The following is a 24,350-nucleotide window of genomic DNA, read 5'->3' as shown; positions in this document are numbered from 1 at the left end:
AAAAAAAGCATTCTGACTGGCCTAAAATGTAAGAGAAAGAACAAGATAATGCAGCTAGAAAGACAATTTAGGGCCAGGTTGTTGGGCTTTTTTTAATAATATTTTATTGATCCAATAATATATAATATATTTATTGATCCAAATACATGCAAAGAAAGCTTTCAACATTTACCTTTGCAAAACCTTGTGTTCCAAAATTTTCTTGCTCTTTCCCTGCTTCCTACTCTCCAGGACAGCAAGCAAACTGATAAATGTTAAACATGTATAATTCTCCCAAACATATTTCAATATTTGTCATGTTCTGCAAGAAAAATCAGATCAAAAAGGAAAAAAAAAACATAAGAACAAAAAACAAGCAAACAAACAACAACAAAAATGGTGAAAATACTATGCTTTGATCCACATTCAGTCTCCATAGTTTTCTCTCTGGAATCACCTCAGAGTTGAGAAGAACCATGTCTTTCATGACTGATTATCACATAATCTTGTTTGTGTGCAATGTTTTCTTGGCTCTGCTCACTTCATTTAGCATCAGTTCACGCAAGATTCCTGCCTTTTCTTAAATCAGCCTGCTCATTTTTCTTACAGAATAACAATATTACATTACATTCATATAGATAACTTATTCAACCAATCTTGTAATAATGGGGCCAACTTGTATACAACCAATATCAAAGATTAATTTCAAAGAATTTAACATGGACAAATGTTTCACATTTTTTACATGTAAATATAGACTATATGTTTAATATTGACATTAGTAATTGGGTAATTCAAAAGAAAGATTGAGGCAGAGTTGAGTATGATCTAACTCTAAAAAGCAAAAACATCTAAGAAAAGGTAAAAATAATAATTATGTTATACAAATGAGGTACAGAAAAAGAATAGACACAAACATTAGAAAAGGAGAGGTGGGCTCATAATTCTGAAAACCTACTACATAGGAACTGGGTTAAGTAGGCAACACTACATATATACCATGAAAGGTATAGAATATTCCAAGATCTATAAAGGAAAAAAGTGTTGAGGGATGGAAGGAGAGGGAAACAAAGGGTGGAAGACAAGGGAGGAATCTATGAATGTGGGGAGATTAAGTAATAGTAAGACAAATTAAGGATCAGAATTAAAGTAGAAGAATTAGTAGGAATAGGAAAGAATAGATAAACACAAACACCATAACAAGAAATAGAATTTATTAGGAAAAAAAATTACAGCTAGTAACTATTGATCTTAAATAAAGTCAAACTTAAAGATTCAATCAAATTAAGGATCAGAATTAAATTAGAAGAGTTAGCAGGAATAGGAAAGAATAGATAAACACAAACACCATAACAAGAAGTAGACTTTATTAGGAAAAAAAAGTACAGCTAGTAAACATTGATCTTAGACAAAGTCAAACTTAAAGATTCAATCAAGAGAGAAATCTACATTATTTGTCAGCCATACTAATACTGTTTTAGATATGTTTACATAGGGATAAATGCATTATGTGTGTATAAATATATATGTGTGTATATGTGTCTGAATATGTGTAGATGTTTATGTGTGTACATATGTGTATGTGTTTATGTGGTTCTATGGGTCTGTGCATGACTGTGAATGTGTATGTATGTGTGTTCACATACATTCAAATATACATATGTATATATATATGTGTGTGTGTGTTTGTATATGTGTTGTATACATACATCTATATATGTGTATATAAATATCTCTAGGTTTAACTATATACTGCTTCAGGGGATGAAAGGGGGAAAAAAAAGAATAAAGTAAAAAAGTGTGCAGCAGAGAACAACCTATATGGAAGCAAACAAAAAATGGACACTCATGAATGTAATTTCTTCTAGTATTATATATACTTTCTTGAAATGGTAATTTATTTTTATATATTTTTAATCCTCTCTGATGTTCTCCTGGGCACATTTCATCAATGTTCTGTTTTGTTTGGTTTTTATTTTATTTTTCTGTATTTTTTCTATTGGATATTTTTTATTTAATAAAATAAGTGGAATAAAAAAAGAAAAAAGTAACAATCCACTCTCAAAATAATAGTATCTTAGGCCAAGGGAATAGAAAGATATAGGCTAGTACTCTCTTGTATACTTTTGCCCCAAGGAGGTTATTTCTAATTCTTATATATGTGTTCATGCTTTCCTTCCCCTAGTCCTCTTCCTATTCTGCAGTATTCTGACTTGTCTTTTGAACAGGAAAAAGTCAACAGAAATTCTCAATAGACTAAGATGGTCTGTTATATTACTTTTATAGGCCTTCAAGGAAATATAAATCCCCTGACAAGAGTCCATTTTGCTGAGTCCTAGTGCATCAATTACTTTGAGGGCAATCCTATTCACTGAAAATGAATTAGGAATTCTCTGTGTCCTCTAGAAAAAACAAAAAGTTTGATCAAGAGAGAAATCTATATTATATATCAGTTATAGTAATATTGTTTTAGATATATATGTAAATATACAATCATATGTATAAGCATATACATGTAGATGTGTGAAAGTATGTAAGCATGTATGTATGTATATACAAATATAGTGGTACTTAACTGTTGCCTGGGAACATTGGGGAATATTGGGGGAGAGTAAAGGGGAAAAGGATAAAGTAAAAAGTGTACAGAAGAGAACAACAACAAAGCACCTACAAAGAAGCAAAGAAAAGACAGATCGTTATGAACACAGTGTTTTCTATTATATATGCTTTCCTGAAATTAACACCTATTGTTACATATTTTGAATATGCCCTTATGTTCTACTAGGGCACATGACAATATTTAAATTTTTTTTCTTTTTTTAGTATTTTTCTTATTTTTGCATTTAAATTTTAAATAAATAAATACATGAAAAAAATAAAGAGAGAATAAGAATTTTCACTATCTTCATGGAGAGGCTATTTCCTGTCTCCAGACAAATATGCTGTGCAATAATCAAACTGACCTGATCAACCCCCTTGACTTTGAGATGAGGTAACAGGCAGTGAAAAGAAGTAACTAAACTCTGAAACTAGAGATAAAGGGTAGTAAAGAATTTCAGTGTTTCAACAGAGAAGTTTTCTAAAGGCCTAGTGTGGTACCAAGAGCGTTAAGGAACCTTAAACAAAATGCTAAATATCATAGTAAGGCTCACAGGTGTTGTAATGATATAAGGTATTGTTGAGAACTAGGTCTTTCATTGATTCTAGGGAAATAGAGTCACAACCTCTAAGTTCCCGTCTGTAGTCATGAATTTGTTTATAATGGTGATTGTGGGCAACTTTGTTTCAGAGTTTATCATCATTACATATGATGCTTGCTGATAATTTTAAATAGATGCTACTGATTATTTTGAGGAAAAGTCCATTTATTCCTATATGCTCCAGTGTTTTTAGTAGGAATGGATGTTGGATTTTATCAAATGCTTTTTTCTGCATCTATTGAGATAATCATAAGATTTTTGTTAATTTGGTTATTGATATAGTCAATTATGATCATAGTTTTCCTAATATTGAACCAGCCCTGCATTCCTGGTATAAATCCTGCTTGTTCATAATGTATATAATCTTGTGGATGATTTTCTTTAATCTCTTTGCTAATATTTTATTTAAGATTTTTGCCTCAATATTCATTAGGGAGATTGGTCTATAATTTTCTTTCTCTGTTTTCATTCTACCTGTTTTAGGTATCAGTACCATGTCTGTGTCATAAAAGGAATTTGGTGGGAGTCCTTCATTCCCTGTTTTTTCAAATACTTTATATAGTATTGGAGTTAATTGTTCTTTAAATGTTTGGTAGAATTCACATGTAAATCCATCTGGTCCTGGGGGGTTTTTCTGAGGGAGCTGATTAATAGCTTGTTCTATTTCTTTTTCTAAAATGGGACTCTTTAAGTAATTTATTTCCTCTTCTGTTAATCTGGGCAATCTATATTTTTATAGGTATTTCTCCTTTTAGCTTAGGTTATCAAATTTATTGGCATAAAGTTGGGCAAAGTAACTCCTAATTATTTCTCTAATTTCCTCTTCATTGGTGAAAAGTTCTCCCTTTTCCTTTTTGAGACTAACAATTTGATTTTCCTTTTTCCTTTTTCTAATCAAATTAACTAAAAAGTTTACCTATTGTTTTTTTTTCCATAAAACCAACTCTTTGTTTTATTTATTAATTCAATTTTTTTTACTTTCAATTTTATCAATCTCTCCTTTTATTTTTAGAATTTCAAGTTTGGTATTTGCAGGGCTTTAATTTGTTCTTTTTTAGCTTTTTTAGTTGCAAGCCCAATTCATTGATCTTCTCTTTCTCTATTTTATGGAAGTAAGCATCTAAAGATATAAATTTTCCCTTATTATCTCTTCAGCTGCATTCCACAAATTTTAGTATGTTATCTCATTCTTGTCTTTCAAATGAAATTATTTATTGTGTCTATGATTTGCTATTTCACCCATTCATTCTTTAGAATGAAATTATTTAATTTCCAATTACTTTCTGGTCTATTTTCTCCTGGGCTTGTATGGAATGTAATTTTTATTACATCATGATCTGAAAAAAGGCATTTACTATTTCTGCCTTTCTGCATTTGATTTTGATGTGTTTATGTCCTAGTATATAGTTAATTTTTATATAGGTTCTACGAACTGCTAAGAAGAACGTGTACTCCTTTTTGTCTTCACTCAATGTTATCCAAAGATCTATCATACCTAACTTTTCTAATATTCTATTTACTTCTTTAACTTCTTTCTTATTTATTCTGTGGTTTGATTTATCTAGTTCTGAGAGAGCAAAGTTGAGATATCCCATTATTAAAGTTTTTTTTCTATTTGCTATTATAAATTGCTATTTATTTCTTTTTGCAGCTCTCTTAACTTCTTTAGGAATTTTCATGTTATACTACTTGGTGCATATATGTTTAGTATTGATATTATTTCATTATCTATGGTACCCTTTAGCAAGATATAGTTTCCTTCCTTATTGTTTAATTAGATCAATTTTTGCTTTTGCTTTATCCTGAGATCAGGATGGCTACCCCTGCTTTTTTTATTTCACCTGAAGCATAATAGATTCTGCTCCATTCTTTTACCTTTATTCTGTATGTATTGGTCTGCTTTAAATGTGTTTCTTGTAAACAACATATTGTAGGATTCTGGCTTTTAATCCAGTCTGCTATCCACTTTTGCTTTCTGGGAGAGTTCACTCCATTTACAGTTATGGTTAAAACTACTAATTCTGGATGCCCATCAATTGGAGAATGGTTGAGTAAATTGTGATATATGAATGTTATGGAATATTATTGTTCTGTAAGAGATGACCAGCAGGATGAATACAGAGAGGATTGGCGAGACTTACCTGAACTGATGCTGAGTGAAATGAGCAGAACCAGATCATTATATACCTCAACAATGATACCTTATGAGGATTTATTCTGATGGAAGTAGATTTCTTCGACAAAGAGAAGATCTAACTCAGTTTCAATTGATCAAGGATAGATAGAAGCAGCCACACCCAAAGAAAGAACACTAGGAAATGAATATAAACTGCTTGCCTTTTTTGTTTTTCCTCTGGGGTTATTTATACCTTCTGAATCCAATTCTCCCTGAGCAACAAAAGAACTGTTCGGTTCTGCACACATATATTGTATCTAAGATATGCTGTAACCTCTTTACCATGTATAGGACTGCTTGCCATCTGGGGGAGGGGGTGGAGGGAGGGAGGGGAAAAATCGGAACAGAAGTGAGTGCAAGGGATAATGTTGTAAAAATTACCCTGGCATGGGTTCTGGCAATAAAAAGTTATTTTAAAAAACTTACTAATTCTGTGTTTCCTGCCATCTTATTAACCCCAAATTATACTTTTCTCTTTCCTTTTCCCCTTTACCTCCTCCCCAGTATTTTACTTATGAGTACCACTAGCTTCAAGCAGTCCTCCCCTTTTTGAGTCCCTCCTACTTTCTTATACTTTTCCACTACTATTTCTGTTTTCCCTTCTATTAAACCTATCACTTCCTTTTTCCCCTTTCCCCTCCCACTTTTCTATAAGGTGAGAAAAGTTTCTGTGTGAAAACAAATATGTGAAATATTTTCTTTTTGAGCCAAATCTGATGAGAATAAGATTCATACAATATTCATCTCCCTCCCTTCTTTCTCTCAATTATAATAGGTTTACTTAACCTCTTCCTGAGATGTAATTTACCTCATTTTACCTCCATTTTCTCCTTTTTTCTAATTACAAAAACAGGTGAATTATAAGCACTAAAGGAAGGCTCAATATGACCCAATTTCTCTTGTTCCATAATGATGGATCTTAAGGCAGTGAGTTTTTCATTTGGGAGGGACCACTGATCCACCCATATAGGAGGGTCATGCTTCCATCTTAAGGGTGGCACTGCCAGGGCCTTCTCAGTTGCCCCCATTAGTTTTCCTCAATGTGTAATATTGTCCAAAGGAGTTTCAGTAAGTCTCTTCCCCACAAGGAAGTTCTGAGGCCAGCAATGACAAGAGGTCTTAAGATGCCCTTCTGATTCTCAAATTCCCAGTGAAGTTTCCTACTAGACTGGGAATCATGCTGCATGCCATCCACTCCATTAACTGTCACTGTTTGGGTTTGTAGCCACCATTCAGAAGGCCAATCAATTTTTGTTATAATGGATATATCAGCCCTTGTATCAATGATTCCTTCAAATGGCCTGTTTTCTATATAAATAGTACACATGGGTTTTTCTCGCCCAATCATTTAAGTAAAATTCACTTCACCAAAGTGGGAGTGCTTTGGCAATTGGATGACTTCTCTTTAAATTCACAGGATATGGGTGAAGATTGGTAACCATGATAAACGGTTCCATATTTTTTAATATCATAGTATGTACAATCACAGGTGCATAGTCTGAAAGTCTTATTCCTAATCTATCTCTGGCCTTGGGTTGTACCTCAACATGTGCAGTGGTCCATGGGTTGATATCAAAACCCTCAACTGCATTCACCAAGTGCTGACCATATTCCTCATAAGGGCTTGATAATTCTCTATGAACCCTGTAGTTCCTCTCAGGGTAGGCTCCTGATCTATCTGGTTTGCATTTGGGGCCTTCTTGGGCCCCTTGGCACAGTTCCCTGTACTGTAGAATTATTTCTCTTCCTTGTCCTACAGAGTTTTGCCATGGGGCCTATCTTGCCACAAGCAAAGCAAAATGATTTTCCTCTCCTTATTGGATACTTATGGCATTTGGCTTGGAAATGTCCTTTTCTGCCAGAGTTATAAAATTTCTTTTCCTCATCTTTCCTGTTCATTCCCAGTGTTATTCCCTGAGGTATAGTTGCGGCCATTGACTCTGCATTAACAGCCTCATAATCTGCTTTGTATATATACTCCATTACATGGAGGATAAACTGGTGGCCACTAAGGTAGAGGCAAGGTTACAGCACATTGTACAGCACATCACTCAGATATTAGCTCAGGAGAACCTTGTGGTGGCACTGCATAAAATACAGACTAAGCCTCCATTTCTCTATCTTGGGCACATTCTTAAGACCTTACTGTGTCTAAAGTGCCCCTAAGGTGAATGAGAGTAAGTATAAAACTCTTCATGACTCCCATCAGTTGGTGGGGACTTTACAATGGCCAAGGTTCATTCCTCCGATTCCCCCTTCTGTTATGCACCCCTTCTATGATATTTTAAAAGGCCCTTCTGCTCTTACATTCCCATGATTGTGGTCTGCAGAGGCTCATGCATCATTACAATCAATTCCCTTGCTGTGCACTTGTCCTATCTCTAGAATGAATCCTTCACAACCCTTGATGCTGTCAGCATTTGTTGATAAGCCCTTTTTCACCCCATTGCACCAAGGCAAGCACCCCATAGAATGGTTGTACCCTATTCTGACCAATAAGACTCAGGGACTTGGTTCCCTTTTGGGGCAATGTTGCCAATGAGCCATACTTATCTCAGGAAGACCTCCTCAATTAGCTCTTGGTATGCCAGAACAGCAAGCACTTGCTTTTGCCCAGGATAACTTAATGTGGGCAGTTCTGTTATAGTTTTGTCCCCTAGCACCTTTGCATACTTCTCAGCTACTTAGGCAATTGTACAAAAGATTAAAATTAAATATTGCCCCCACTTGTGCTCCTTTTCATCCTGCTCCATGAAACACTGTAACGAATCCTTGTGGTAAGTCACCCAATGCCCTATAGCAAATGGACATTATTCATATTAAAAGGCAGTGCATCCATGTAACCGTGGATATACACTCTCAGTTCCTCATGGCCTCACTCCAATCAGAAGAAGCAGTTAGGCATGTGATCAGCCATCTTTATCCTTGCTTCTCCATTGTAGGAGTCCCACATGCACTTAAGACAGATAATGGACAGCTTATACATCTTCTGCTTTTAGGTCCTTCTGCACTGAATTTGTCATTGCCCATTCCACTGACATCCCCTATATTCTCTACAGGATAAACCATTTTTGAACAGGCTAATCATACCCTCAAGATGCTTCTGTCTAAGCAAGAAAAATGGGTATTGGGGTTTACAAGCCCCTCCACCCAAGTCACGCAGGCCTGCTTAGATGTAGTGATATATACATGTAATTATTACAATTTTCACATTCTTTGGATCTTACCTCAGCAATGTACTTCTAGCAAAAGCAGAAAGTGCGGCTAACCAACAGGCTGACCAACAAGGACAAGAGCCCTCTCTCCATAGTAATATGGAAAGGTTAGATGGCATCTGGAAGGGCCCGGGGTGGGTAAGAGTTTGGGGACCTGGGTATACATTTCAGATGCAGACCCAGCAGCAGGGGAGAGGATCCAAACCAGAAACATTCATGATCTAGGGAACCAAGAAGAAAAGGACCAGACGATGACAGCCCAGAGAGATCAGCCGGATGTCAGCAGTCCTTCAGACACTGATGGCAGCCATGTCCCTCCTGACCATGACACCAGAGACAGCAGATACAGCTCCAGTGTAGCAACTGAATTGGACTGTCTTGGGTGATGTGCAGTACCTACAGACTGGTCACTGGACAATGGGCTTGTGCGCTTCTTCCATGGCTACCTGACTTATACAGTGGCCTGGGGAGGGGCTTTGCCCTGTTTTCTACTTATAGATTATGCCTCTAAATTAGTGGGTGAAAAACCTACACACCCACGTGCCAAAGTTACTGAAGCAGTGCTATGGGATATGGCTTTGCTTGTCCACACCCTCCTCTGTGCCTTTTTATACCAAAAAGTGTATTCAATTCAAACTATATAGACTTGTGACATTCTACCTCTTTGACATCCTACCTCTTTGAGCATGACTTTATTGAATGGTTTGAACACCATGTTATCCATGCTTGGTTTTGGCCACTGTTGGGCCTAGTCCTTACTGTTTTACTTTTGTTTGCCTTTGTTTTGTTATATACACTCTGTAATCTCACTGATCAAGTGGGCTATTGTTGATGCTAAAGTTAGCTTGATGTGATGAGTGGTCCCTGCTTTACAAGAGAGGGGAATTGTAAGGGTCAGGGGAGGAGTAACATACAGTTCAACAGGAAGTAAAGAGGCTTTTGAAACCTGAGATCCTTCGAAGTGGTTTTCTGTGAACCGGCAAGGACCACCTTGTGGACAGGAGTTCTGGTCACATTGAAATCGGCATCATTAACGGGAGGCGTCTTCTTCTCTAATAGGCCGTGCGTGTGACCTCATAGACATTATTTAAGCTGTGGGGATGAGGAAGTAGGTCCTTTTTAGGGCCTTCTAGGAGCTAGGAGTAACTAAGAGTGTGCAGGAGGGCAGAGGGACAGGATTTGAACACATGAGTAAAAGATTTTGAGCTTGCATACAACTGCTCTTGAGTGTTCTATCATACTTTCAAACCATCATTCCATGAAATAGTGGCTAGAGATCCCTGAAGACCTCTGACAAAAGTAAGCTTGGTAAAATTGGGTTAAGCACTGCAAAAGAGAGTGACTAGAGATTTCTCTGAGGGCCTGGGAATTAGGAGAGACTGGCAATAATGAATGCTGAGTTAACAAGGGCATTCACAATTGTTGATTAAATGAAGAAATCTATAAGTTTTCCACAGAAGAAACAGAGACTATATGTTGTACTATTCCACTCTTTTCTTATAGGACCTGAGGAATGCTGTAAGAGGCACAGACACATACCAGTTGTTATTGTTATTTTTTTTCTTTTGTTCTCAAAGAGTACCGTGACATCAGAGAGGTGATGCCATGACATGAAAGTGAAATGAATTTAAGTGAGGGAGGGCTGGGCAAGGTCATCAGTCTCATTTTTCTTCTAGAGCCATCTGAGTCCAGTGGCAAGATAAAGATTAGAATGAGTGGAGATTGCCCTGGATTCAATGAAAGACCTTGACACTTTTAAGCTAGAATCCTTAACAAGTCTCAGTTTAACTGAAACAATACCAAATCAGTGATTAAGGCTAGGTAATAAATGAGGCAGAAAATATCTTCTTTTATGCAAAAAAAAAAATCAATGTGGGAGGGGAAGACCCTTAGAGTTTTTGGCCAAACAACTAATATTTACATTTACTCTGAGTCAAATAGAGCCCAAAGAATGATTAAGTAAAGTTTCAACAGGGATGTATTATTACTCGATTGATAGAGACATTGAAGAAATAACTTGTCAGATTCATGGATAATGGAAGACTCTGTGACCAAATGAGTTAAAGAGTCTCGCAGGAGGCAAGATGGATATTTTCAATTATATAACATTAAAACATTTTAATACAAAAAACCCAATGCAGATAAAATTAAAAGAAAAGCAAGAAACCAGGAAGACATTTTAATAGAAAATTTTTCTAATCAAGATCTTATTTCTAAAACATACAAGAAACATACTCAAATTTATAAGAATATCATTCCAAAGTTGATTAAATGGTTATATAACATAGGTAACTAGGTGGTACAATAAATAGAGTGCTGCCCTGGAGTTAGGATTAGCTTTATGAGTTTAAATCTGACCTCAAACATTCACTGACTGTGTGACTCTGGGCAAGTCACTTAACCCTATTTGCCTCAATTTCTTCATCTATCCAATGAACTGGAGAAGGAAATGGAAAACTGCTCCATTATCTTTGCCATGAAAGTCCCAAATAGGGTCATGAAGGATCAAAATGATTGAACAACAGGAAGTTTATAAAAGAATAAATTTAAGTTATCAATAACCATTTAAGAAAATACTCTAAATCACTAAAATTAGAGAAATGCAAATTAAAATAATACTATCCATTTGGCTAAAATCACTTCCTTCTAAAATGACAAATAGTAGAGAGACTGGAAAAAAAATAGACGCCATAATATTCTATTGATAGAGCTATGAATAAATTTAACAAATATGAAAAGAAAATTGAAACTATGGGATACAAGCTATTAAAGTGCCCATACCCTTTGACTCAGGAATATTGTTACTTTACTCCTTTGAGTCTGCATTTAATCCATCTAAGAAATTCAAATAATATCTACTGTTTATTTTATTAAGGCCTATGAACACAGGGTTTTGAAAGCATAGGAACATTATAGAAATATGGTTTACTTTTATTGCTATATTTTCTGAGCATTTTCATGTCCATTTTATCCATTGAAATATAAAACAATTCAGTAAACTGATATTATTGACCTTAATTTAAAGAAGCCTGAAGCCTAGAGAATTATAGTCATTTTGTCCTGTTAGATTGCCCTGTTAGAAGTTGACAGAGCTGCTCAGCTCCTAGTGATTCTACTTAATTCTGTTGCCTCTTAGTGAAATTATTTTCCCCTCTCTCATTATGGCACAGCACAGCATCAGCCTTCAATATGGGTAGTGGACACCAAATATGGGCAAGTCCAAGGCAGACAAGAAAAAATGCAAGGATCTGATACATCTCCACATTTTCCTGGGTGTTCCTCCTCTTGGACCCCTGGCATTCAGGCCACCCCAGCCTCCTGAAGCCAGGTACGCTGTGAAGAATACCATTATGTACCCACCCATGTAAACAATTGTCTCCTGCATCTTCTTGGGAATGGAGATATTATAATGGAGAAAAGCATGGAGAGTCATGTTGTTATTCTTAATTGAGTTTCTAATCAAAGCATTTAATAATCCTTCATTTTGCCCTCCTCCTGGGCAATATTACTGTTTCTTCTCATTTTTAACCCCCTTCTTTAATCCTGATCAGGGGTTGGAGGGTTTGTTGCAGAATAACCTTTCAGGCTTTCATATTGGGCTGTTCCTATGATATGATGTGATTCGCCTAATCTGTGAACTTGAGTCAAAATAAATAAATAAGGGATCTAATCCAGTATGCAAACCCAGATAGATGTTATGTACATTGGTTTCTCTGCTTAAAGTCAACTAAAGTCCTGGGCACACATTACTTAACAGAATAGTAAGTGCCCTTTGCTTCCATTATTTCATCATCCTAGGGTCACATCTAGTTATAAAGCAATCTCTTTATTGACCTCAGTAGGTTCAGTGGGGCAGGTGGTTTGGAACAAAATGACTTAGAATAAAGATGAGGATTCTAGCTCTGGCTCTACTACTTTGTAGCTGTGACCCAGGGCCAGAGAGGAAAACTTCTCTGTGTTTTCCATTTCCACATTAAAAATGAGAGAATTACTATACTTACCTTACAAGTTCATTGTGTAGATCAGATCAGGGATTGGCTTTTTGTTGTTGTTATATATAGTTAATAATTACAACAAAGTAAATAAAATGAATTCCTGGTACAGTAGGGATAGTACAGAGATTAAGGGCCTAATTATAGTTTGATACCACTCTAGAGCCCCGATTTGGTTAACTGTCGGCAGAGTTACCCCAGTGTGTCAAAGAATAGAATAATTTCTATAGTAGAAGGGAAATGGATGACTCCAAAAATATAGACTTCCCAGACTAACAGAGGAGGAAGTAAATTGCTTGAATAGTCCCATTTCAGAAAAAGAAATAGAACAGGCAATTAAACAACTCCCTAAGAAAAAAATCCCCAGGACCAGATGGATTTACATGTGAATTTTACCAAACATTTAAAGAACAATTGGCCCCAATGCTATATAAATTATTTGATAAAATAGGGAATGAAGGAGTCCTACCAAATTCCTTCTATGACACAGACATGGTACTGATACCTAAACCAGGTAGGCTGAAAACAGAGAAAGAAAATTATAGACCAATCTCCCTAATGAATATTGATGCTAAAATCTTAAATAAGATATTAGCAAAAAGACTACAGAAAATCATCTCCAAGATAATACACTATGATCAAGTAGGATTTATACCAGGAATGCAGGGCTGGTTCAATATTAGGAAAACTATCAATATAATTGGCCATGTTAATAACCAAATTAACAAAAACCATATGATCATCTCAATAGATGCAGAAAAAGCATTTGATAAAATCCAACATCCATTCCTATTAAAAACACTTGAGAGTATAGGAATAAATGGACTTTTCCTTAAAATAATCAGCAGCATCTATTTAAAACCATCAGTAAGCATCATATGTAATGGAGACAAACTGCAACCATTCCCAATAAGATCTGGAGTGAAACAAGGTTGCCCACTATCACCGTTACTATTTAATATTGTATTAGAAACGCTAGCTATAGCAATAAGAGCTGAGAAAGAGATTAAAGGAATAAGAATAGGCAATGAGGAAGCCAAATTATCACTCTTTGCCGATGACATGATGGTATACTTAGAGAACCCCAGAGATTCTGCTAAAAAGTTATTAGAAATAATCCACAACTTTAGCAAAGTTGCTGGTTATAAAATAAACCCACATAAGTCATCAGCATTCTTATATATCACTAACAAAATCCAACAGTCAGAGTTACAAAGAGAAATTCCATTTAAAGTAACTACTGATAATATAAAATATTTAGGAATCTATCTGCCAAGGGAAAATCAGAAACTTTATGAGCAAAATTACAGACCACTTTTCACACAAATTAAGTCTGATCTAACCAATTGGAAAAATATTAAATGCTCTTGGATAGGGCGAGCAAATATAATAAAGATGACAATATTACCTAAACTAATCTATTTATTTAGCGCTATACCAATCAGACTCCCAAAAAACTATTTTAATGACCTAGAAAAAATAACAACAAAGTTCATATGGAAAAACAAAAGGTCAAGAATTTCAAGGGAATTAATGAAAAAAAAATCAAATGATGGTGGCTTAGCTGTACCAGATCTAAAATTATATTATAGAGCAGCAGTTACCAAAACTATTTGGTATTGGCTAAGGAATAGATTAGTTGATCAGTGGAATAGATTAGGTTCAAGGGATAAAACAGTCAACAAATATAGCAACCTAGTCTTTGACAAACCCAAAGATCCCAGCTTTTGGGATAAGAACTTACTGTTTGATAAAAATTGCTGGGAAAATTGGAAACTAATATGGCAGAAACTAGGCATTGATCCATACTTAACGCCGTACACCAAGATAAGGTCAAAATGGGTTCATGACCTAGGCATAAAGAATGAAATTATTAATAAATTAGAGGAACATAGGATAGTTTACCTCTCAGACCTGTGGAAGGGGAAGGTCTTTATGACCAAAGCAGAACTAGAGATCATTACTGATCACAAAATAGAAAATTTCGATTATACCAAACTGAAAAGTTTTTGTACAAACAAAACTAATGCAGACAAGATTAGAAGGGAAGCAATAAACTGGGAAAATATTTTTACAGTCAAAGGTTCTGATAAAGGCCTCATTTCCAAAATATATAGAGAATTAACTCTAATTTATAAAAAATCAAGCCATTCTCCAATTGAAAAATGGTCAAAGGATATGAACAGACAATTCTCAGATGAAGAAATTGAAACTATTTCTAGTCATATGAAAAGATGCTCCAAGTCATTATTAATCAGAGAAATGCAAATTAAGACAACTCTAAGATACCACTACACACCTGTCAGATTGGCTAAGATGACAGGAAAAAATAATGATGATTGTTGGAGGGGATGTGGGAAAACTGGGACATTGATTCATTGTTGGTGGAGTTGTGAACGAATCCAACCATTTTGGAGAGTAGTTTGGAACTATGCTCAAAAAGTTATCAAACTGTGCATACCCTTTGATCCAGCAGTGTTACTACTGGGATTATATCCCAAAGAGATTATAAAGAAGGGAAAGGGACCTGTATGTGCACGAATGTTTGTGGCAGCCCTTTTTGTAGTGGCTAGAAACTGGAAACTGAATGGATGTCCATCAGTTGGAGAATGGCTGAATAAATTGTGGTATATGAATATTATGGAATATTACTGTTCTGTAAGAAATGACCAACAGGATGATTTCAGAAAGGCCTGGAGAGACTTACACGAACTGATGCTGAGTGAAATGAGCAGGACCAGGAGATCATTATATACTTCAACAACAATACTATATGATGACCAGTTCTGATGGACCAGGCCATCCTCAGCAACGAGATCAACCAAATCATTTCTAATGGAGCAGTAATGAACTGAACTAGCTATGCCCAGAAAAAGAACTCTGGGAGATGACTAAAAACCATTACATTAAATTCCCAATCCCTATATTTATGCACACATGCATTTTTTATTTCCTTCACAAGCTAATTGTACAATATTTCAGAGTCTGATTCTTTTTGTACAGCAAAATAACGTTTTGGTCATGTATACTTATTGTGTATCTAATTTATATTTTAATATATTTAACATCTAATGGTCATCCTGCCATCTAGGGGAGGGGGTGGGGGGGTAAGAGGTGAAAAATTGGAACAAGAGGTTTGGCAATTGTTAATGCTGTAAAGTTACCCATGTATATATCCTGTAAATAAAAGGCTATTAAATAAAAAAATAAAAAGAAAAAAAAGAAAAAAAATGTAATTTCCTTTTGCATTCTTGTTCTTAACATCAATAAATATTTTATCCATAAATAATAGAGCTGAGAGAAACATTAGGCATTATCTATTTCTACTTTCTTATTTTGCTAAAGAAAGAACTGAGGCTCAAGGGATTTGAGTAGTATGTTTAAAGTCCAGTAGCTAGTGAGACATAATATAAGCTGAAAGAAAATCACAGAATCCTTCAGTAATTTACTAAATCTTCAATATTGTTGAGGGGAAGTCAGAATGGAATGATTATATGGATCGTCTTCTTGTCTCTATTATTTATTACCAAATGACCTTGGACAAGCCACTTTCCTTCTCTGAGTCTCAGTTTCCTCATTTGTAAAATAAAGATATGACTAGGGTATTTCCAAGCTTTACAATCTCAGACAAGTAATCCTGTGACTTTAAATATGCTTTACTGAGATGCTGCCAAAAAGAAATGTTCTATTCATGCATAACAAAGGCTGACTTCTCATACCAAAAAGAAATGATTTCCTTATGTTTCATTGCACAGATGTCCCCAGAACATCACTTAGAGCACTTTCTATTTCATTCCATTTGGAATAAAAGCATCTCATTGACATATTCTGAAAACTGTTACTGCCTAAATATTTGCAAGCCAGCTAACCTGACCAAAACAAACAAACAAAACAAAAACAAAAACAAGTTACTGGTAAGAAGCTAAGAAAAGGGATTGGCTGTCATTTGAAATCAATAGATGAATCATGGTTACCTTTTGTTTCTACAGTATAGACCAGCCAGGCAACAGCTCTTGGTCTGGAGAGAGTAGCAATAGTTGGAGATCTCTCATGCCCAAAGATCAGGTCTTAGTAAGGCCATTTAGTTTTCTTTCCTTCACCTCAGCTTTTCACAATCATAGCTTAGGAAAAAAAGTGGGAAGTACACATGTACCTGGCAGCTAACAACAAATAGCAAAATAATAAACAAAATCCATTAATCTTTTAAATGGCTTCTCTATTTCAGCTCTCTCCCTTCTCCAGTCCTTCCACAACATACTGCTAAAGACATGTTCCTAAAACTCAGATGTGATCTTGTTACTTCCTTGTTATTATTATACGCACTAGTAATAATAGCACTTATCTCACAGAGTTTTGAAAGTCAAATAAGATGATACTTGTAATTCTATTTTACTGACATTTTATATTAAATTAGATTTATATTTTTTTATATTAAATTACTTCCATTCAGGTACTCTTCAGATCAGGAAAAACAGCTTTTGAATTTTTCCTTACACATGACTTGCCATACCCTATCTTGATATCTTTGCACAGGCTCTCCTGGATGCCTAGAATATATTACTTCCTTCTTCCTCTACCTCTTAGAATTCCTTTAAGGTTCCATTCAAGTCCCACCTCTTCCCATATTACTTTTTTCCTGAGGTCCCTAGGTCCTAGTTTCCTTCTCCCAAAAAATTGCCTTAAATTTATTTTATACATCTTTGTAAAAATCTATATTTAACCCATATTCATGTGATTTAGTTTTCCATAATATAAATCCCTTATGAGTGGAAATTGATTTTGTTATTATTTTCCCATCACAAAGGATGATATCTGATACATACTATATGCTTAATAAATGTTTGTGAATACTTTATATTTATTTATAACATAGTTTAATGAATAGACTTCATTCATTGAATGAATGAACGTATGAAAAAGCATTTCCGTGGAGTAACATGGTATCAGAATGTAGGGACTCTGAAACTCTAAAATTCCTTGAAGGAAAGATTCTCTTTGGACCCTGAATCTGTGGGTCCCTACACCAGGGAAACAAGACAAACAGCTTCATTCTGAAATCTAGGTGGGGCTAGTTGAGTGGGGTTGGAGATACCAATCCCATTTAATTGAAGAAACACCCATTCAAGTGAAGATTTTCTATTCAGTTCCAGCTCAAACTCCACCCACCAGCCTCATCTGGAGGGGGAGCAGGTCTAGGCTTGTAGCCAAAGGCTTCTATTATAAAAATACCGATTTTAAACCCAATCCTTGCAGAGGAGCTAACATGCCATCCTTGATATAGCAAGACTCTGCCTGCTAGAATGATATTCTCTGTCAGTGCTACTTTCTCTTTATCCTCACCTATTTCCCTAATAAGACTTTATATCTCTCTGTTGAGATTTCTCTACTAGAAACTTTACTTCTCTGCCATAACTCCTCCATTACTTTACTTCTCTGTCAGGACTTTGCCACTAAGGAATTCAACTTTTCTATTCATGCATAGCAAAGGCTGACTTCCCCATGCCAATAATAAACCTCTTTTACCAATCTAGGTTTTGGGGTTTATAAATTCCTTTATGAAGGACCTCTGCACCGCCAAAAGGGGGTTCCCCAAAACTCCCTATCCTTGTGCCAAAGCCCAAGGGGGTGTTAGGGAGCCAAACCTTTCCTTTTGGTTCCCTGAACCCCAAACCTGCCACTAGCCTTATCATTTAACTCCCTGATCACCAGAAACCCTAATTTCATCATTTGGTTCCCTGAATGTAATCTCATCAAGAACAGCAGAACTGGAGATAAATTTAAGAATCACAGTCTTTGTAATGATGGATAATTTAGGATTTAGAAAAAGGAAATAATTTGCCTTGGGTCACAGAGAAAGATCATGATACAGTCAAACCTATAATATAGGATTCCTATTCCATGGACCTTTCTACTATATCTAAACATTGCTTTTCTGCAGACAAAAGTCATATAGATCATATGGTTTTAGACATTCACTATCTGAAATTTCTTTCAATTCTGACCTCATTGATCCAAACTTTTTCCTTCTTATTTCTCAGATGATGGTGTGGAACCATGGAGGGGAGGTTGATAATAGGTGAGGAGACTTCAATCTATGATGGACTGACCTCAGCCCTTGAGAATGGATGGTGGTGTCTATTCAGTACCACTTGGGAATCTTTGGGTTCTTTGGGTAAGATCTGGTGTCCAGGAAATCAAATGACACCCAAAAAAGAAGTATTAGCCTACTACTGATGCTACAGCTCTGCTCTTAGAACTCCTTATCTCTGAATTTCTCTGATTCTTATGGAAACTGATCTCTGGAAAGCTTGACTGTAGTGAACTCAGCCTGAAATTTCCTGCATTTATCTTCCTAGAGCCTATTATATATGTAAGCCTATTATATTGTTTACATAATGGAATCTCCTTGAGGACACAAGGCCTATGGTAAGTCTTGTGCCTATTGCACAGTGAGCATATAATTATTGTCAATGTCACGATCACCTTGCCAGGGGAATCAGTTGATTTGCATCTAATTCATCGAAGATGGATTGAAGACCTTTTAAGTATTTTCTCCTTCTTTTTGTACACATTGAGCACCTTCCATGCAAACCATACAATTTAATTTAACAGATATTTATTTTAAAATTCTTAGAATGTTCATGTTTTAGAATGGGGTAGGTGAGTTGGACAAAGCTAGGCATGGCAATAATGTTGCTCTGAAGCAGCTTTGCAGTCTAATGGGATGGAGGCTAAATAGACTCAAAACTATGATAACAAGGAAGAGTAAGATAAATATAGAGGGGAGATATAGTTAAACATCCTATGAGCAATCTGAGCGAGGAAAATCCTTTTTCTTCTATGAAGGGAACATACCTAGGGAAGGTTCATGGAGAAAACAGCACCTGTTTTGAGCCTTAAAGAAAAAGAGATTTGAGTAGAGGTTTAAAGCGGGGAGATTGAAGAGACCATTACTGACATGGGAGATGTATGAAGCAGGAGAAACCATAATGAAAAAATGGGATATAGTAAAATCAAGTTGGATTGACAGTATATGAAGGGGAATAATTTGAGAAAAACCTTGCCAGGTAGGCTGGAATCAACTTGTCTGGAATCTTGAATGCCAAGGTCAGGAGTCCATTTGTTAGGAAAAGGAAATCACCAAACTATTTTTGGTAAAGGAAAAGTATGTCTTTAGGAGATCATTAGAAAGATTAAATCTTCAGGGATGTGGGAGGTGGTTGAAAGAACTCATGGACTGAAGTAAAAAAAAAATTGCATTTCACATAATGGTCTGAAGGAAAAAGCTTTGAATAATTCTTTTTTTTAAAGTGAATGCTGGTAGACCACAAGGTGGTACAGTACCCACTAAAAAAGAAAGGATATGCCCAAATGTGTTGTTTTTTCTACATGGTTCAGCCCAGCTAAATTCAGACAGGTTCATCAACAGCTTCTTGGCCAGCTGGTGAACTATAGTTCAAAGGGCTTGAAATCCATGTTTATGGAAAAAGTACTCACAACTTTGGATATCATGGTTCTTTTGAAATGTGGCTCCTCAAAGTACCACATATCTAATATCTCAACTCGTCTAACTAAGTAAATCTACTTCAAATTCAATATAGGAAAAAGAAATTGCCATAGAAAGTGTTTGGAGTCAGAGGACCTGATTTCAAACTACTTTTGCAATCAAATATGATTCATTTACTTTTGTGTAACTTTGGGCAAAACAATTCATCTGGTTATTTTCCTCAGTTTCCTTAGGTGTAAAGTGAAGAAGTTAAACTAGTGAGCTTTGAAGCTGTTTCTAACTCTATAAGTTGCTGAATTTAGTGTCAAGAAATGAAAGGTAGTATAGTAGAAAAGACCTAATCATTGCTCTCATAATATTTACATATAATAAAAAAAGGAGGACCTGTGGGGAGCCTGCACTAATCTATGGCCACATAAGGCCACATTTCAAAAGACTGCCCTAACCTTGAATAGGAATCTCCTAATCACATCCTAACCTAGACCAAGGACCACCTTAACCTTGAATAGGCAGATATCTAGGCATCCCCTAATCACATCATGAAGCTTCCTATGACCAAAGGCACCTGATCAGCTCATCCTTGGGCGGGAAACCAATCCTTTGTCTAGGACCCCCACACTGTACTAAGTTCGAGCAACCCTGCTGCTATATATCTGTACTATTGCACCCATTAAAATGAGGCTTGATCAGATTGTTTTGTCTTGCCTCCATTCTTCTGCGCGTTCCCTCTCTCTTGCCCTTATGTCTCTTTTCTTCCAGGGTCCACACACTCTGCCTTGCAGGCCGAGGCAAGGACCTATGTGTAAGACATAAAAATAACAATATTGAAAATTGACTAGATTTACTGGAAGTATGGAGACTTATCATTACTCCCAATTTCCTAAGCAACTCATTATTCCTCATAGTAATGTCAATATTTTTAATGTTTTATATATGTCATATTTTATGTGTTATATATATACCCTTTATCTACCTTTAGGTAAGTGCTATTAAGTACCTTGTGCATGATTACATAGTTGAATATCAAAGGTCCTATCAATCAATTTTCTTTCTACTGCACTAACTCTCATTTCTTGATGTTAGTTTCTGTTAGAAGGCCCACCTTTTCACAACTATTCTCCTTTTCCCATCCATCCATCCATCCATTTTTCTAGCCATCATTCATCAAACACTTATTTCTCCCTTCATCTATCTCCTTTCCTCTCCTTTGCAGCCTTGAAGATGAACATGCTTTGGGAAACTGGGGTTGCTTAGACTAAGTGGCAGGACTTCAACAAATCCAGAAAAATATTGCCAATTTTGGAGGAGGCAGAAGCTTGGTGACTATCTTTAGTGAAGAACGAGGAGGAGCTTTTAGTGTTTCAGCACTGGTGAGATTTCAGTGTCTTGACTTAGAGGATTCTGCCAGTGTTTTTGAGCTCAGGGTAGGAGCCCTAACAACTCAGAGATTTCTGGTATAAAAAGAATTTGTTCTTCCAACAGTATGCGATGACCATATGTGATTCAAAATAGTGGGTTTCTTTTATGACTTAAATACAAACCTGGCCATACCCCAAGAACGATTTTAGTCAGCTACTAATAAAGACTATAGGGGGCATAGAATGTACTCATTTTTCAAAACACTGTCCTTTTATAGTAACAATAGAAACAACATAGATTTATATGGTATTTTAAAACATTTTCCTCATAAACACTATATAAGGAAGTTAATAGATGCCTTATTTCTCTAATTTTAAAGATGAAAAAAACTGAAACTCAGATAGATATAGTAACTGTAGTCTCAGCTACATGAATTGTGTGATCTGGGACTCAAACTCATGTCTCTAGATTCCAAATCTTTCTATGTATACTAAGTAGTTCAGAGTATCATGGAAATCTACATCATTTCCCCTTAAGATCATCCATTAAATGGTAAAGAAGTTCTGGGAGAGATAGGGACTAGAAAAAGGAATCATTTGGAAATCAAATTGAACCAATGAATAAAGGCAATCCTTACAAATGTCTCATATTTCTCTAAGCAACACACATCTAGTGTCAAAGCTATGAGAGACAAAGAGATATGATGTGAGCACATGCTATTGGGAAAATGGCATCAGTAGACTTGCTTGGTGCAAGGTTGCCACAAACCTTCAAACCTTGTAAAAAATGCAATATCTGCAAAGTGTAATAAAACAAAGTGCAATGAAATGAAAAAAAATATCATCCATCAAACTTTATGAAATTTGATACCACCAAAGTATTGAAGAAGGGCTGGTCTTAAACTACAGGGAGTCATACAATATTTTCACAAAGATTTTCCTGTCAATAAGTGACTAACCCCACATAATTTCTAATGTAGAGATATCTAATACTCCTAGGGAAAAATTCAGCTTCATAAATGTACCTAGAACTTTTTATAAATCAGTCTGCTACATATTTATGATTCATGTAACAGTCTTATGTTAATAGTTTCATTTTTAAGAGTTTTTTTATTGAGAAGCTAAATTCCATATTTGTACACAATGAACATTGGAGATATCACTTCTCAAAGCTTAAGAATAAAAATCAATCTTAAATTCATTTATTATGGTCCTGATCCAGTAAGATGGTCATCCCATGGTATTTTCTGGGTATATATCTTGACCCATATAACCAGGGGTCTTAAACCATTCACTAAAGAACCATTTTGGCATCTGGGGCAAGTAATATAAAACATGTTTTTAATCAATATTTTAAGACAAGGTGGGGAGAAGACAAGACCCTAGGGACAAAAAAATACCTCTGTGAAGGAAAATATCCTAGTACACTTATGTCTTCATGTTTCAAAATTAATTAAATTTATCCTATATACAAGACCTTGTGCTAAGCTCTGAGAAAAGATAAAAAGAAAGTCCCTGTCTTCAAGAGTTTCTATTCAATTGGAGGGAAACAAAACGAATACAGGATGTGTCAGAAGGACTTCCATCCACCAAGTAAAAGAGCATGGAGAAGCTAAAATGGAGCATGGCAGCCAAAGGAGGAAGTGTGTCCTCTGCTGGTTTCTTAGTTTAGTTTTTTTTAGGTTCATTCAAGACAAAGTTCAAAACCATGAGAACTCCAGATGACAAGAAAAATGCAAACCAGTAATTGTTCTGTAATTTAAAGTCTTTGAAAAATCCCTGAGCATACTGATAAGTTGTTTCTTGTCCTAGGTTACATAGCTGGTGAATGTCAAGGGAAGAACTTGAATCCAAGTTTCTGAATTCCAGCGCTGGTCTTCCATATACCAAGGCTTCTTAAATTTTTGTACTTGCAACCTGTCTTTGCCTGAAAAATTTTTATGCATCCCTGGGCATATAGGCACATAAAATATGTATACAAATCAAACATTTACTGATAAAGAATTATAATTTCATGACCTCCACATTCAGGTATACTATCTCATATGCGATACCCACAGTTTAAGAAGCTTTGCTGTATACTAATTATTTTAGTAACTAAGTGCTACATTCAGGTTTGTGGGTTTGTTTTTTTTTTCATTCTAGTGAAGGAAGACAAGTTTATCAGCATTCTCTAAATTTCATTCCCCATTATAAAACCATGGTTGTCCTACATAGTTGCAATTTTACTTTGGAATCATAATTTCATCCTCTACTGTTGTTCTCTCAGATTCTTTCTCCTTTGACCAAGGATCTCTTCCATGCAGTCATTTTCCAGAGTGGATTTGTCCTTCAAAAAACTCTGTTCAGTCACAACATCAAACCACTTATATGGGTAGGCTTCTCGTATTATATCCCATTCCAAAAAACTTGACTAAATTCATATAATTAAAGTGGTCAAAGCTGGAAGTAAAATGAGAAGTCATCTATTTAAGCTGCTTCATTTTCCTTAAAATGGTGGCCCTAAATGAAGAAATGACTTACCCATGTCACATAGGAAGCAAGGGGTAGAGCAGGATTTGAATACAAATCTTCTGACTTCAGATTCAGCAAATCTCCTCTATGTCATGTTGTCACAAATCCAGGCACAAGGTAGTTTGGGTATAACTACTTCACCTGATGGTAATATCATAGGGAAAATTTCTGTTATATTTTGTTAGAGAAAATTGCAGCTTTGGCTGGATGTGAAACAACCATGTCAGCTATCTGAATCATCTCTGAAGCTGAAGACAGAAGATGAGGTCCTGAATAACTGAAGCATTGGTAGGGGACCTTAGAGTCCTTAGCTTTTGCCTCTTTAATGACTTTCATTGTAAAACAGCACTTTAGCCTCTTAAATTGTTCCTTGCAGCATGGATGGTTCCCTGTGGTGAATGTACTCTAA

General features: G+C 35.7%; 1 protein-coding gene across 1 annotated transcript in view; it reads left to right on the top strand.

The window, feature by feature from the left end:
- The first annotated feature begins 8,821 nt into the window (after nucleotides 1–8,821).
- LOC100925057 (liver carboxylesterase 1-like) overlaps nucleotides 8,822–24,350 on the top strand; it is a 54,695-nt gene continuing 39,166 nt past the window's right edge. Inside the window, exon 1 of the mRNA XM_031949331.1 lies at nucleotides 8,822–8,945. Coding sequence (XP_031805191.1) covers nucleotides 8,822–8,945 — 124 coding nt within the window. The remainder of the gene's footprint in view (nucleotides 8,946–24,350) is intronic.

This window comes from Sarcophilus harrisii, chromosome 2 (assembly GCF_902635505.1).
Source record: "Sarcophilus harrisii chromosome 2, mSarHar1.11, whole genome shotgun sequence".
Classification (NCBI taxonomy): domain Eukaryota; kingdom Metazoa; phylum Chordata; class Mammalia; order Dasyuromorphia; family Dasyuridae; genus Sarcophilus; species Sarcophilus harrisii.
The sequence above is the reverse complement of the archived record's forward strand: the minus strand, read 5'-3'. Positions and strand labels throughout refer to the sequence as shown.